Raw genomic sequence first — 15,929 nt, 5'->3', positions numbered from 1 at the left:
CGGTTCCGCGCAGGGCCCCGCTCGCTGCCACAGGAGGGACGCATGCCCTGCAGCTCAGAAAGAAAGATGGCCCGGCTGGCATACAAAAGGGGTCAGGATGTCTTTATTGCCAGCCGGCCGGCAGGAGGGGCACGCCCCGATTGCAAGGGGCCTGCAGCCACAGCTATCGCCTTTGCCGTCCAGACATACGAAGACAACTGGGGACTCCAGGAGAGCGGGCCGCCCACCAGCCACATGGCGTTAGCGCTGGGGTCGCAGGCAGAGGCCGCTCGCTGCAGAGGTGCTAATACCAATAGGATTTCTTGGCTCGGCGCGTCTCCACGATGCCCTGCAGCTCCAGGATTTCTTCTTCGAATATTTTCAGGGACGGCTGATAGGTCCTGTCCAGCGCGTCATCCACCGAGGTGTCCTTTGGCCCATCTGCCGGGGAGAGGGGAGTACATTACAACCTCGATCTCAGCACCGTCTCCAGGAGACTGTGGAGAACTGCCCCCCTTCCACCTGAGATCTGCACAGCACAGGCGGCTGTGGGGCAGAAGGGGGTTTGCTCCCACGGGGCCAGACCAGCTGTGAGGGAGGGAGCTCGAATGTAGCCCCGTTAGCCTTGAAGGGCCAGCTCTGGGAGGAGCCGAATTCTAGTTCAGCTCACATCTCAGGGGAATTGGACCGGGCCACGTCATGCCCGGGGCAAGAAGGAACGAGGCCGGCTCGACGCGCAGATCCTGGGGGGGCTTGCTGCCATTCTGAGCAGGTCCATGCTGGGCAGGGGAGAATCAGGCCCATCTCTTGGGACCTGGGATCACCATGGCACAAGCTCAAAAGCCATGTGGGTTTATACAGTCGCTTTCCAGATGGGAAACAAAGGTCAGTGGAAACAGGGCTAAAGAGACAAGTGTGACAAAACCCACTCCTGGCTTCCCCATGTCCGGAAGAGCCTTGGCCTCTCCCAACCTGGGCTCCTCCCCCCAGCCCTCAGCTGTAAATGCAGTCAGTGCTCCAGGCTGTGGGGCGACTGACAGTACAAATAACTCCAGGAAACACTATCCCCTCCCTGGCCCAGCTGGAAAGCGGGCTCCGCAGAACACTCTAAACCTCTGGGCCAGATTCTCTGCACCGTGCCCGCAGGAAAACCTCACCGGCACCCACTGAAAAGCCCCTTGGCACTGAGAAGCAGACTGCAAGTTAGAGCAGCTCCGTGGCTGCTCTCACTTACACCGAGGTCTGCGCGGCTCCAGAACACAGAGCACGAAGGTGGCTTAGAGCCATCCACAGGGCTGGAGCAACTGAGAGTCAGGCCCCAAGTGTGCCACATGCCACAGACACTGTCCCATTTCAGCCCTGTCCATCAGGCACCTTTCAGCAGTTCCCAACAGAAAGCAACGTCGGATCGCCCAGGGCCAGGCGGGAGAAGCCCCCGGCAAACCTGCTCACCTTTCCACTGCTCTGGGATGATGCCGTCCCGGCGCTGGTGGACAGGTGCAGGGATGATCCTGCCGGTTCGCAGAGACACCCTCACTCGCTCACCCTCTTCAGTGTAGCGCCACTCCACCTCGGTGGGCTTCCTAGGGGGGAAAGGCAGGGGGCGGTGGGATCAGACGATATCCCCCAGGGATATCGAGAGAGATACTGTCTTTGGAAGTCTCTCTCTTGCTGCAGCACAGGGCCCCCGAGCACCTTGCAAGGCCATTGCAGTTAGTGCTGACCCAGCGGAAGGAGCACCCCCTCCCAACCCCTCCAGTGCAGTGTCCCCGACCACCATGCTGGGGCATTGGGCTCAGCATGGACTCCCTGGGGCACAGCACCCCCCTACTGAGCCCCAGCCCCCCACTCCCTCGGGCACAGCGCCCCCTCGCACCACACTGGGGTCAATTCTGCATTACCTATTGATTACTTGCCACTTCTGGCCCGACTCTTGGTTTCCCTTATTACCCTTTGCCTCACAGGAGCACCTAGCAGCCCGAGTCATTGACCAGCACCCCCCCAGTGCCAGGTGCTGTACAGACACAGAACAAAGAAAGGTCCTAGCCCAAAGAGTTTGGACTCTAACTTTGAGTGTCTCCCATCCAAGTACTGGTCAGGCCTAGCACTGCTTAGCTAGACAGATCTGGTAGGTTCACGGCTGCGGGCAGTGCCTTAGGTGAGGGTTTAACACAGCACCAGCCTCGCTCGGGCAGCTGGAAGGACGCCAGTGTGCCCAGTCGAGCCCTGGGCTGGAGCCCTGGGGCAGGATTACCTGTCCGTAGGGTCGACCAGGGCAACCTGTCGGAGCAGCAAGGGTGCCTCGCTGGCGATGTACGTCCCCGGGTAATCGGCGGTTTTCCCGATGTAACAGTAATGCTGGAAACGGAGAGCTGGGTTTCAAACCACCGCCTCTTCCTCACCCACTGGCCTCGCCCGGGGTCCCTCGGGCAAGGAGACCATCCCAGCCAGGGCAGTGGCTGAACTGGGTTGTGGCCTTTTACACTCTCACACGTCACTAGCACCAGTAACTATTTGGGGAGGTGGAGGGAGAAATAATACCACCATTCTGAAGCACATTACAAGCTGATTAAACCTCACAGCCCACCCATGTAGTATAGGTTATCCCTATCTTACAGATGGGGAAACTGAGGCACAGAGAGGGGATTGACTTGCCCCAGGGTTTGGAACAGGCTCACTGCACAGTCATTTTCGGGGTTCCTTGGGCACGACACACCGGAGACTCAGAACTACCTGAGCAGCAATGGGGATAGAACTCAGATCTTCTTGCACTGAGATCCCAGCTGCCTGAGCCAAAGGAGAATCCCCACTGGCAGTATAGGACATATGACACACGGCAGAGCAGTTCTGATTCCAGCTGGCCAACACATGGGAGATTGAGGCTTTCCCCCCATCCTTCCCTTACCGTATTCAAACCTTCCACAAAGACCCAGTTGCGAGCTCGGATGACCTGGTTCACCATTCCTTGCTTCCCGGCATCCTTCCCAATTAATATCTCCACCTGAAACCCAAGAAGTCCCCGTTAGAACTCCATCCGGGAGCCCGCGGCACAGAAACTCAGAGACACCCCATGCTAGACAATCCCGAAGGGGGACTACTTATGCCTGGGGCCCACCGTGTCTCCACGGAACACCTTCCAGTCCTCCTTGCTGATGGGCTCCACAAACACCTTCTTGCGTCTCCGCCCGGGGGGGTTGTTGGCCTTGGCCGCGGCCGTCCAGGGCCGGTAGACGCCGTGGCGATAGTCCGGAGGCAGCTTCACCCTGGCCGCCATGGCCAGCAGGGCGGTCAGACGCATGGTCCCGCTCGGCGAGGGCGGTCACGGGTCACCAGATCCAGCCGAGGGCAGGCCTAAGGTCACAAAGCAAATCAGCAGCCGAGCGAGGAAACAGAACCCAGGTGTCCTATCGCCCGGTCTCGTCCCCCTCCCCACAATTCCCAAACCCACAAAGCCCCAGTCCCCTCCCAGAGCCAGGGAAAGAAACCAGGAGTCCAGGCTGGTCTACGCACAGCAACAGAGCACAAGGGGAAGATTTTAAGGGGGGCACCAGCAGGGAGCTAGCTTTACCCAGGGGGTTTCAAGCCTGCTCAGGTCCCCATTCCCAGTAGCCCTGCTTCGTGCAGCACCCAGCATCACCCCTACTCCCCTAGACACTGCCCCACGACCCCTGCATGCAAGCCGAGCAACCCAGCCCTTGGGGGGGACCAGGGGGCAGCCCCCCTTCTCACCTTGGTCTTCTGCAGCTGCTGCCAGGCCCCTGCAGCAGCAGTTTGCAGCTGCATTACACCATGCACGTGAGCCTTCAGAGGAGGAGCACTGCACCCTGGGACTGGGAGACCCAATCGCAATGCATCCTGGGATTTGCTGTCATAGTTGCCCTGCAGCATTGCACTCTGGGACTTGTAGTCCTATCCCTGGGTCTTGCGGCATTTCTGGGTGTTTGCAGTCCCGCCCTCCGGCCTCTGCCCGTTTGCGTTGCATTCTGGGCTTCGGGTCGCCTTCTCCTCCCAACATCGATCTTGTTGCATTGCATTCTGGGTTTTGCAGCTCCTTCCCTCCCCCCCACCATTGCATTGCATTCTGGGTTTTGCAGCTTCTTCCCTCCCCCCCCATTGCATTGCATTCTGGGTTTTGCAGCTCCTTCCCTCCCCCCCATTGCATTGCATTCTGGGTTTTGCAGCTCCTTCCCTCCCCCCCCATTGCATTGCATTCTGGGTTTTGCAGCTCCTTCCCTCCCCCCCATTGCATTGCATTCTGGGTTTTGCAGCTCCTTCCCTCCCCCCCACCATTGCATTGCATTCTGGGTTTTGCAGCCCCTCTCCCGTCCTGTTGCATGGCATTATGGGTATTGCAGCCGCCTCTCCTCCTTCCCCATCTGTCCTGGTGCCTTGCATTCTGGGTGTGGTGCTACCATCCACTCAGCTGCATTGCAGTGTTGTGTGGGATTGGTAGAGTCCTATTTTGGTGCCCTGCTTTCTGGCCCTCTGGGGGCTGGAGCTGTGCTCACTCACCCAGTGCGGAAAGGACATGTTGCATATCAGAAGCATGTTACACATGTGTGCGCTGGTGTAGATGGATGGGGGAAGGGAGGTCACTTTCCATAGGGGCTCAGACAGTCACTAGATAGGGAGCTAGGGAAACAGACACACAGACAGAGAGCTGGGGGGGGACAGACAAGCAACCTCTAGCAACCCCATACCAAGTGCATGGATGTAGAATCATAGAATCATACCCCACTAAGGAATGGGCAACAACAGATATCCTCAGGGAATGGAGAGCTCAGTGGTTTGAGCATTGCCCTGCTAAACCCAGGGTTGTGAGTTCAATCCTTGAGGGGGCCATTTAGGGATCTGGGGCAAATATTGGGGATTGGTAGGGGGTGGGACTAGATGAGCTCCTGAGGTCCCTTCCAACCCTGAGATTCCATGATGCCCACACACGCATAGCACAGAGCAGAGGTGAAAAAAACAGGGCTATGAAAACAACTGTCAATTTTTGAACAGAATTTTTGACTTTTCAGCAAAAAAATTTTTTTTTTTTTTGGGGGGGAATACTGAAAATTTTTGGCTGGGAAGCAGAACACTTAAGTTTTCCGGTGTTCGTCTTTTCGACATAAAATCAAAGTTTTAGACACTTTCTGCAAAAGAAAAAGTGGCTCAGTAAATTCCTTCCAATCCCCCCCCCGCCCAATTTTCCGTTAGTTTTTTGATGGAGACTGGTTGACCAGCCCCACCAGCAAACCTTTCGCTCGACACAGCCCTGATCTATTTTGTCCTCTTTGCACAGATCACCACATCATGGAAACGTCACGCTGGAAGGGACCGCAAGAAGTCACCAAGTCCATCCCCTGCGCCCAGTAAACCTAGCCCAGCCCTGACAGGGGTTTGTCCAGCCTGTTCTGAAAAATCTCCAGTGAAGGGATCCCACGACCTTCCTCAGATGTCTGTTCCAGAGCTTAACTACCCTTACAGTTAGAAAGTGCTTCCCAATATCAAACCTAAATCTCCCTTGCTGGACAGGGTTTGGTTCATTTTATACATCAGCAGCTTTTGCCAGAGCCATCGTTTCAGAACATAGTTTCTATATACGCCACGCGTGACCAATCTATAAAACCCATTCCATGTCACTAGCTCTCGAGCGCTCTAGAGCAGGGACTGTCTTTTCATATGTGCCTGTCCAGCACCTTGCACAACTGGGCCCTGCTTTCTGCCTGGGGCCTCTGGTGGGCGTGCTCGAATCGTACAACATTCACATGGATTTTTGTTCCATGCAGACCACCTTGCTGCGCTCTGCAGCCACCCCCCGGAGCACATGGTTGCCTGGCACTGTAGTAGCCACAGCCCGGCCACTTTCCATTCTGGTCATTACTGTACATCGCTACGGGAGATGTGACTGCGCCATATGCTGGGAGCCTTAGGAATCAAGCCCAAAAGTCCATCTAGCCCAGTGTCCTGTCTTCCGACAGTGGCCAATGCCAGGTTCCCCAGAGGGACAGAACAGGTAATCATCAAGTGATCCATCCCCTGTCGCCCATTCCCAGCTACTGGCACATAGCCATTGATGGACCGATCCTTCATGAAGTTATCTAGTTCTCTTTTGAACCCTGTTCTAGTCTTGGCCTTCACAACATCCTCTGGCAAAGAGTTCCACAGGTTGTCTGTGCGTTGGGTGAAGAAATACTTCTTTTTGTTTTAAACCTGCTGCCTACTAATTTCATTGGGTGACCCCGAGTTCTTGTGTTAGAAGGAATAAACACTTCCTTCTTTACTTTCTCCACACCAGTCATGATTTTATAGACCTCTATCATATCCCGCCCGTCTCTTTTCCAAGCTGAAAAGTCCCAGTCTTATTAATCTCTCCTCATACGGAAGCTGTTCCATACCCCTAATAATTTTTGTTGCCCTTTTCTGAACCTTTTCCAATCCAATTTAATTTTTTGAGATTCGGCCACCACATCTGCACGCAGTATTCAAGATGTGGGCGTACCATGGATTAATATATTTTCTGCCCCTTTCTTAATGAGTCCCAACGTTCTGTTCGCTTTTTTGACTGCCACTGCACAGTGAGTGGCTGTTTTTAGAGAGGTATCTGCAATGACTCCAAGATCTCTTTCTTGAGTGGTAACAGCTAATTTAGACCCCATCATTTCATATGTATAGTTGGGATGATATTTTTCAATGTGCATTACTTTGCACTTATCAACACTGAATTTCATCTGCCATTTTGCTGCCCAGTCACCCACTTCTGAGAGATCTCTTTGTAGCTCTTCGCAGTCTGCCTGGGTCTTAACTATCTTGGGTAGTTTTGTATCATCTGCAAATTTTGCCACCTCACCGTTTACCCCTTTTTCCAGACCGTTTATGAATATGTGGAACAGGACTGGGCCCAGTACAGAGTCCTGGGGGACACCACTATTTACCTCTCTCCATTCTGAAAACTGACCATTTAGTCCTGCCCTTTGTTTCCTATCTTTTAACCAGTTACTGATGCATGAAAGGACCTTCCCTCTTCTCCCATGGCAGCTTCCTTTGCTGAAGAGCCTTTGCAGAGCGATCTTCCCAAAGGCTTTCTGACCTCATCTGCCCGCAACAGATGCAAGCAAGCACCAGGGATGATTGCACATGCTCAGAAGAGGCGCCAGGGGCATGCTGGGATGTGTAGTTTGCTGGAAGCTCTTGGCAATGCTCCAGCTCGTCTCCATTTTCTATGGTGCCCCTGGGCTTTGCACGGCCCCGTGGGCTGAGACCTCTCCTCTGCACGCGGATGTGCTTGTTCTCTTAAGCAGAGCGGTGGCACTTCCAAGGCCTCCAGCTCCCCCTGGCCTGCTGTAGCTCAAACTCTGGGGCAGGGAGGGGGACCTGCAGGCGCGAGCCTGGGTATTTCTTAGCAGCATCGCTGTGCTTGGGGCTTTTCACAAACAGAGAAGATGGCCCAGGCCCACGTCCCCCTGCAGCGTAGAATCTAAGCCCATCCAGTTTGTAGGCACCGTGCCCCAGGTAACAGGGGCAGGAAAGTGGGGGTGATCGTCCTGGTCTTATGATGTATTACTTGCACTGTGGTGGCAGCCAGAGGCCCTGACTGAGATTGTGGCCCCATTGTGCCCCGCCACCACCGGCAGGGGCAGCGAGATTTAGAGAGAGATTAAATGACTTGCCCACAGCGGTACCAGGCGTTGAAAGCCGCTCTCCTGCGTGCCAGGCAAGTGCCTTAGCCGTAATTCCCCCCCCCGCAGCCGGCTTTTCACCTCGCTCTCAAAGTGGCTCACAAAAGAGGGCTAAAAGTCACCCTCCCCCTTTACAGATGGGAAAACCAAGGCACAGGGTGGGGAAAGCAATTTGCCCAAGAGGACAGAGTGAATCGAGGGGAGTAGGTAGGTCGCTGTCACAGGCAGGCATAGCCCATGCGGCAGGGTGCTAATCTGGGATTTGGAAGACTCAGATCAATCACACACGCTGTGTGTGTCCTTGAAGTTACTTAAGCCCAGATTTGCTAAAAAGGTAACTAAGACCCACCAACCTATCAGAATTCTTTGAGGGTGTTAATAAGCATGTGGACCAGGGGGATCCCGTGGATAGAGTGGACTTGGACTTTCAGAAAGCCTTTGACAAGATCCCTCACCAAAGGCTCTTCAGCAAAGGAAGCTGTCATGGGAGAAGAGGGAAGGTCCTCTCCTGGCTCAGTGACTGGTTAAAAGACAGGAAACAAAGGGCAGGAATAAATGGTCAGTTTTCACAATGGAGAGAGTTAAAAAGAGGGGGGGCCCGCCTAGGGGTCTGTACTGGGACCAGTGCTGTTCAACATATTCATAAATGAACTTGAAAAGGGGGTAAACAGAGAGATGGCAAAGCTTGCAGACTATACCAAATGACTCAGGATAGTTAAGTCCAAAGCAGACTGCAAAGAGCTACAAAGAGATCTCACGAAACCAGGTGACATACTGGCAGATGTAATTCCAGGCTGCTAAGTGCGAAGTAATGCACATTGCAATGTATCCTTCTAACTGTGCACACAAAATGAAGGGGTCTAAATTAGCGGCTACTGCTCAAGACAGAGCTCTTGGAGTCACCGTGGACAGTTCTCTGAAAACATCCACTCAAGGCACAGCGGCCGGCAAAATAGCCAACAGAATGGTAGGAACGATTAGGGAAAAGGGATAGAAAATAAGACAAAAAGTCTGTTCTCAGGTAGCTGCCTACATTTCTTTAAAAATCTGGTTCTGAGCCTCTTTGGCCTTCAGATCCCCATCTGCACAAGGGGGAATACCAGCACTGCCCTGCTTCACCGGGGGTTGTGAGGACCAATACATTAAAGATTGCGAGGTGCTAATTAATGGAAGCCAGCTAAATCACTTGGATCAGAGAGTAGGTAGACACCATAGGGAAGCCGTAGGCAGAGAAGTACGTACTATGGCCCACTGAAAGCCAAAGCCATGGAGCCTCAAAACAACCAACAATAAACAGCCACTAATAATCAACATTTTTATTGTCCTAGAGAATTGAAATAGTCTACATTTTTCTGTGTTTTTTTTTATTCTCTGTACTATTCCAAAGCTAAATTCAACAATAGTGTTCATCACAGCCTCAGAAAGAACCAAGGCAGGGTTGTTTGTCTTTTATTTTCCTCCGTATGTTACAAATCGGAATACGATTACAGCACAGAGAGAAAGACGGGAGAGCGAGACAGAGAAAAAGAGGAGACACCTGGGCTCAGGGACAGGTAGAAACACGAGTTTAAAAATAAGCCAGACTACAAAAAAAAAAAAAAAATCATTCGCTAAACCAATTACTTTTCCAGCTATTCATCATGGTTTCATATTTAAGAACTTTTTTTTAAATATATATATATATATATATTTTTTTTTTTGGTAAAAATGCCATCCTATTTTATTTTTTCCTTTTTAAAAAATATTTTGATAAATATTCCCCAGAATCCTTTTTGAATTTCCTTTCGGATCCGTGACCACAAGCCACGCTGGGAAAAAAAAAAGAAAAAGAAAAGAACAAACCTTCCATGCGTCTCTCCACAACGGGTGCTGAATGAATGTGTCTTACATCCCCCTGGAGACCTGGACTCAGGTCGCCACTTGGACCACAAGGGAGTTCTAGTTCCCATTATTTTATAGGCACGTTCCCTGGGCTCAAACTGGCGGCCCCTGAGGTTAGCGCTCTGATTCTCAGTCATGCTCAGGTTGGCCGTTTGGAGCCTTAATATAGGCGGAACTGGCTCTCTGAGAATCCCACACCAGGGCGGGGAGTTGGTGTAAGGCGGCAGATCAGGGATGTGACCAAAGCATACCGTGCACTGGCAAGTCTCTGCTTCCCAGGGCCCTTTAAGGGACATGGGGAGCACAGCATAAGTTAGAGCACCCCCAAGGCTGCTCTAATTTAAAACTGCAGGCTGGGCAGGGTTTCTGCACGCCCATGGATCACAGGAGGCCTGATTTGCCATTGCCCTGTGCCTTCTGCGGTATGCTTTGGTATTGATTCACAGCCACTGGTATATGTAAGCACACAAGGTGCTGGGTGAAGGGTAATCGGGGCTAGAGACCATAAAGAAGCTCTAAAGCAACTCTCCCCCACCATCCCAAACACAACCCCTGCTCCGAACACAGGAACAGAGCAATCAAGAATCAAGCCAGTGTCTTCCTCTGAGATTTCAGCCCTAGACTTGGTCTCTGGCTACCCCACTTAGGAGTCCGGCAGAGACCCTGAGGGCACTAAGACTGTCATGCTTTGAGGTGCGCCCCCTGTCTGGTGAGGGCTGGAAGCGCCACAGAGGCAGCACACCCCCAGTTCCTTGTGGGTGGACACCCCCATTCCTGTCCTCGCTTCCTGGGATGGTGGGTCTGGGAGCCCTGGAGGAGCAGCACACACAGCTTCTAGCAAAGGGAGCACCCCCAAAATGGCAGCATTGATGGGTTCCCCTTGGCCAACAGGAGCTGCTGGAATGTGGGGCTTTTGGAGAAAGGGGGTCTCCTTTAAGGGAGACTCCTCCTCACACAGATGTCTCCTAGAAAGACTCTGCCCAACAATAGCCCACCTCCTGCCGTTGCCCAGCAGAATGCTCAAATGCACCTCCCAAAAAAGTCCTGCAAAATCAGAGGGACAATCTTCCAGCTGTCTCTGTGGAACAGCAGCTGCCCTGCTAGTTCCTGGCACTGAGATCTGCAAACGCCTGGTACTCAGCTCTCCACCGGCCTGCCCGCCGGACAATCCTTGACACCAGAGCAAAGCAAGTGGGTGGCATCAGTATCATTTTGCACCCGTGTAAACGGCTGCACAGGGCGCTGGACAACCAGGCCCATTAGACAGGCAAAAAACTGGGCTAGAGGCAATGCACAGTCCGCCCCTGTTGCCATTCATGTCAAACGGAAAAACCTGCGGCTGAAATCAAGGCTGAAATCCAGAGCTCAAATAACCCAAAACCACCCTGCTGGGAGACCTCCTGATCTGTGACCATGCAGGATCTACATGGAACCCCAGGCCCTGTGGCTGCCTAGCCACGCCAAGACACTAGATTCGGAATGAAAACTACTTTCAACCCAGAGCTTTGTTCCGCCTCTGGGCAACAGTCAGCAGCAACGTGCCAGCAAATCAGCGCTTTATATCCTCCAAGGTTTTGCTACTTTGTCCTTCCACGTGATGGTCAAGAATATAGCTGGTGACGGGTGGGAGGGCCAGTAAGGAGGGGACATTTTTCCCCCTATTGCCTCAAAAAAAAAGTAATGTTTTTGAATTTTTTCAACTATAGAAATTTTCCCCGTTTTTTAAAATACATTTGGTCAACATTTAAATCTTTGTCAAAATGGCAGCAAAAGTTTCACAAGTCAGGCAAGAATTGTGTCAAAATTTCATCATTCCAACAAGAATTGTGGCACAATTTTAAACTCCTGCAGGAATTCTGACCAGCTCTGGTCACGAAAGTTTCAGAAATATCACGTGGGTGGCAGCCAGCTGTATCAAAGCCCTCATCTCATTGAGCAACTCTTTGGGTGTATCCTTTGCTTCCCGTAAAAGATTGAACCAGACTGGCAAACCCAGGCGTCCGAGTTCTAGGAAGGTCGCTAACTGCACCCTGATGTCCATTGGGTGGGTTTGGGGGGGGGAGGGGAGAGGGGGTTGGTAAAAATCTTCAATTTTTTTCCTCCACTGAAATTTTCAATCAGCTCTAAATAGCTGCTTGAAATACAGGTAAAATTGCATGCAATTAGTCAGCATTTTCCTAATTTTTTTCCCCTCCTGGTTGATAAATTCTGGCAATCTTGTGCCCGTCAGCAGTGTAAGAAAACACCCAGATAAAACAGGTTTCAGAGTAACAGCCATGTTAATCTGTATTCGCAAAAAGAAAAGGAGTACTTGTGGCACCTTAGAGACTAACTAATGCTCAAATAAATTGGTTAGTCTCTAAGGTGCCACAAATATTCCTTTTCTTTTTCCAGATAAAACACAGCAACATGCAGAAATCTGTCTAGCCCAACTGGCCACAATATCACCGATCAGACCAAACCAGGACTAGCAGCAATCACAGATCTCCGCTAATTCCAAACCATCACGTGGAGGCTAGAGGCATTAAAACACTTTAGCGATTCACCCATGGATTTCTGTGGGTTCACTCATTACCTCCCCCAATAGGAAGAGAAGGCAGAGTGTGCAGCAAATCAAGGGATTTCTGATCAGCTGAACAATTTGGGGGCAAGAGTTTGTGAGCTGTTGTCAAAAGAGTTCAGATCTGCTTGTAGCTTCCGATGAAATCTACAGAATGGCACCAGGGACACAGACTGTCCGGATTTTTGGGATCACAGACAGGATGGAAACGGCGGATAAAACTTGTAGGCGTATAGGGCAATCCTCACCACTGCCTTTGAAATTCTGAAAATGAATTTAGTGCTGGGTGAAAGGGACAGCCTTGTGACTGGAGGGACAGCCCTTGGCCTCTTGATTCATAAGCTTGGGCCGCACACATCACTCCACAACGCTTCCCCAGAGGGAAGAGTGGCTCACTCGGGCATTGGCTTCTCTGGCAGTCTCAGCAATTTAGGGGCAAATGGTGACGGTTTTCAGACACATCTGCCCACTGGTCCAAGAGCAGTCAATCATCACATGAAGGCCACAAAACGGCGCAACCGTCGTCCATTGCACTGCATCCAAAATGGGGCCCCAGAGACAAAGAACTTCACAGCCTACCAGTAATCTCCTGTCTGAGTCTGAAAGTTTTTTCCATCAAAACTGGGTTTTGTCGGAAAATTGGGTTTGCGACTAAATGAAATATTTTAAAAAAAAATTTGTTTTGCCGCAGAAATTTTGAATGTTTGGTTTTTTTCTGGCTGAAAAACCAAATGCGCAAAAACTGATATATGTTGATTTGGAAATGCTGCCACAGTGCATCATGGGAATCTCCCAAGATGCACCATGGCCAGGGGCTCCCAGGATGAACTGGTTCTTCTCTCCAAGAAGGGAAACTCTGGTGCATCATGGGAGATGTACTCTGTCCAGGGAATCTGACCTGAACTACAACTCCCATGAGCCACTGCAACAACATTTCCCAGTTGACTTTTTTTAGTTTTTGGCCAAATGTTTTTTGTATTGAAATTCCTGCCAAAAAAATCTACATTTTCCACGGAGGTTAAAAAAAAAAATTAAAATTCAGCCAACTCTATCCCCGAGCCATCCAATCCCATCCTGCGCCAGCTCAGCCAATCAACCCGCTGAAAGATGACCTGGTAAGACGGAGGTGCACTTCCTGTAGTCAGCCTAGGACGGCAGCAAGGCTGGCGTCTTATGATGCTTTGAGAAAGTGGGCACCAACTGCAGAGCATCGCTTGCCACCAAGTTTGGGGGGAGACCTTGCAAGGAACGCGACCTATCTAAGCCTGTCTGATGGACAGCGGCTATGGAAAACAGCAGCTGGGGCAAAGCGGGACATCACGCCCCTAGTCCTGTTTAAAGGGACTCGTGCCCATTAACAACGCAGGACGCATAAACCAATGGTGAATCCCATTTATGGAGCAGGGAATGCACAGTTAGGTCAGGGATCTCTGTGGTGCATCCTCACAAGAGCAAGATTCCCAAATCTGATTGGTGCATCTCCCTCTGCTATTGCTCTTCTGGGACTCAGAACTGGAAACAGACCAATGGGCCACGATTCACATTTACACGAAGGCCCTCTGACATTGCTCTGGCCACGCAAAGGGTCCTTTGTGCGCACTTTAAGGCCCTTTTAACGTGGCACATGCAGCATCAAGGGGCCTTCGTGTAAATGAGAATAAGGCCCAGTTCATCTAAATTTCATCAAAGAAACCCCTCAAAAACAAAACGGAACTATCCAGCAATTCTTGAAGGAGACAGACTCCAACTCTGCCCCTCCTCCCCGGAGATCACCTGACTTTAAACCCTCGTGCAAGCACCACTGAAGAGAAAGCAAGTTGCAGGAAGTGATAGGAAACATTTTAAAAAGGCATGAATCGCTTTTATTTCAAATCAACTGATCAGCGCCCCCTAGAAATCACTATTACAAGCATGCGCCCTGCTACGGGTGGGCGGAGGGGAGGGAGGGAAGGGGGAGAGACGGGATGGTTCGTGTTACTGGTTTCTTTTTATTTCTTTTTTTCCCGAATTGCAGACACGATGAGCCGATGAGGAACGAAACTGTTTAGCACCCAGGGAACCCAGCGGGAAAGGAACAGCCCAGACGATCAGCTCAGCTTGGGAAGGCCGGCCAGCTACAGACTGCAGGAGTGGAGAAGGAACAGGGAAGAACATTAGGGGCGATGAACGTTACGGTGACAGCAATCAGGATCGGGGCCACGTGGCGGAGGATAATGGGGCGGGGGAGGGGCCGTGCACCTGCAATCACATCCCGCCTGGAGCTCTCCCATCCAAGGATTAACCAAGCCTGGCCCGTTTAACCCCAGCAGAAGGGCTGAAGCGTTGTGACGCTTCCCATCCTCCCCCGTTTCTTACGTCCCCTTCCCCCTGAAACGGACAGGCAAAGTCCTGCTAATTTCCACGTGACCTGCACCAGACCCTTAGGGCCTGATGCCGTGATGGGAACCTAGCCTCCCTCTTCTGTAGGGGTGACATGCCAGACCCCACCCTCCTCCAGTCCCTACCTCTCCTTGTGATCTCTGATTTCCTCCATGGCAGCTTTCTCCTTCCCCTCTGGCTTGGCCTCTCTCGCGTCCGGGACTCCAGCGGGGTCACTGTTCTTCTCCTTCTCCCCTTCGGGGGGGCTGGGCTTCTGTTTCTCTCCCTCCTTGGGGGCGTCTTCGTTCTCTACTTTCTTCTCCCCTTCCTGGCCCTCCGCCTCTTTGGCGCGTTTAGGGGAGTCCTGCCAATGGGAAGGGGTCAACTGGGACCGACGACGGGGCCACCCCCTCCCTGCCCGGGTGTTGAGAGAGGTCCGGAGCTGGCTAATGCTCCTCTGGGCTAGGCCCTTGCCTGCAGGCACAGATACCCCCACACAGTGGTGGTGGGGTTGGGGGGGGGTCCTCTGATCTTTTCTCAGAGCCCAGCCCCAATCCTCCAACCTCCATCTCAGGGACCAACCCTGTTCCCCAGTCTCAGGGACGGGCCCCGATCTTTATCCCTGGGCTCTGAGTTCCAGACAGCACTGTCACCATGCCCTGGTCTGTCTCCGATCTACAGCCCACTCCGTCCCTGGGCAGCTCGCTGGGGGCCTCCCCCCCCGCTACCTCCAAGGCATCTTCCGCTTTCCTCTTGATCCCAGCCTTCTCATTCTTCTCCTTGGTTTGCTCGTCGATCACCAGCTTGCCCTCTTCGTCACTGCTGCCCTCCGCGTTGCCTTTCTTCTCACCGTCGCCCTCCAGCTCCTGCTCGGGCTCAGCACCCTCTGGGCAGCTCTTCTTCTGGGTCGGCTGCAGGAGGACACAGGGATGGCAGGGGAAGGGAGGGAGGGAGGATAAACCGACCGACGGAGGAAGATGGAAGGGGGGACACAGTTATTGCAAGGTGGTAGGAAGACCGGTGCCCTGTCTCTGCCCCTCACCCCTGACAGCTGCTCCCCAGTGCCAGCTGCTATTCAAGGTCAGGGATGGTTCTACACAGCCTATTTCTTCCCCCACGACTCAAAAATTAACCATTTCTATTCCTGGCAAGCATCTTAACACGTACCCTTGGAGATGCACAGACCGGTCAGCCACCAGTCGTGGCCCAGCGTCCCCCTCTCTGTGCCTCAGTTTCCCCCTTGCAGGGAAATAGGAATAGGAGGGGGTCTCCTACCCAGTGACCTCCTCCTCTCCACAACTATGTTTCTATAGCACCTTGCTGCAGGTGGACTCCAAGCACTGTGCAGCCGTGGCCAAATGACACACAGAGAGCTGAAGCCACTTCTGGGGTGGAGCGTGACAACGGCTCATGGGAGAGGAAGCAGAAAAGTTTAAATGGCAGGGGGCATTTAGGGAGGCAGGACTGAGTTTGCAGATTTTTGACCA

The 15,929-nt window shown here is 52.4% G+C and overlaps 2 protein-coding genes across 2 annotated transcripts in view; both read right to left on the bottom strand.

The window, feature by feature from the left end:
* Positions 1-85: 85 nt before the first annotated feature.
* Positions 86-3,865, bottom strand: MRPL24 (mitochondrial ribosomal protein L24). The gene is made up of 6 exons (XM_048827943.1): positions 3,709-3,865; positions 3,095-3,330; positions 2,885-2,980; positions 2,234-2,337; positions 1,432-1,562; positions 86-420 (listed from the first exon to the last, which is right to left on the bottom strand). Exons 2-6 carry the CDS (start codon positions 3,275-3,277, stop codon positions 284-286), a joined length of 651 nt encoding a protein of 216 aa, XP_048683900.1. The 5' UTR covers positions 3,278-3,330; positions 3,709-3,865; the 3' UTR covers positions 86-283.
* A 10,058-nt stretch (positions 3,866-13,923) lies between these two features.
* The window catches only part of HDGF (heparin binding growth factor), a 30,198-nt gene continuing 28,192 nt past the window's right edge, over positions 13,924-15,929 (bottom strand). The window contains exons 4-6 of the mRNA XM_048827872.2: positions 15,171-15,353; positions 14,589-14,806; positions 13,924-14,205 (exon numbers count right to left, since the gene is read on the bottom strand). Of these exons, the coding sequence (XP_048683829.1) occupies positions 14,199-14,205; positions 14,589-14,806; positions 15,171-15,353 (408 nt within the window). The 3' untranslated portion in view covers positions 13,924-14,198. The remainder of the gene's footprint in view (positions 14,206-14,588; positions 14,807-15,170; positions 15,354-15,929) is intronic.

Source organism: Caretta caretta, chromosome 24, assembly GCF_965140235.1.
Source record: "Caretta caretta isolate rCarCar2 chromosome 24, rCarCar1.hap1, whole genome shotgun sequence".
Lineage (NCBI taxonomy): Eukaryota > Metazoa > Chordata > Testudines > Cheloniidae > Caretta > Caretta caretta.
Note: the sequence above shows the minus strand (reverse complement) of the source record. Positions and strands in the feature narration are given on the sequence as shown.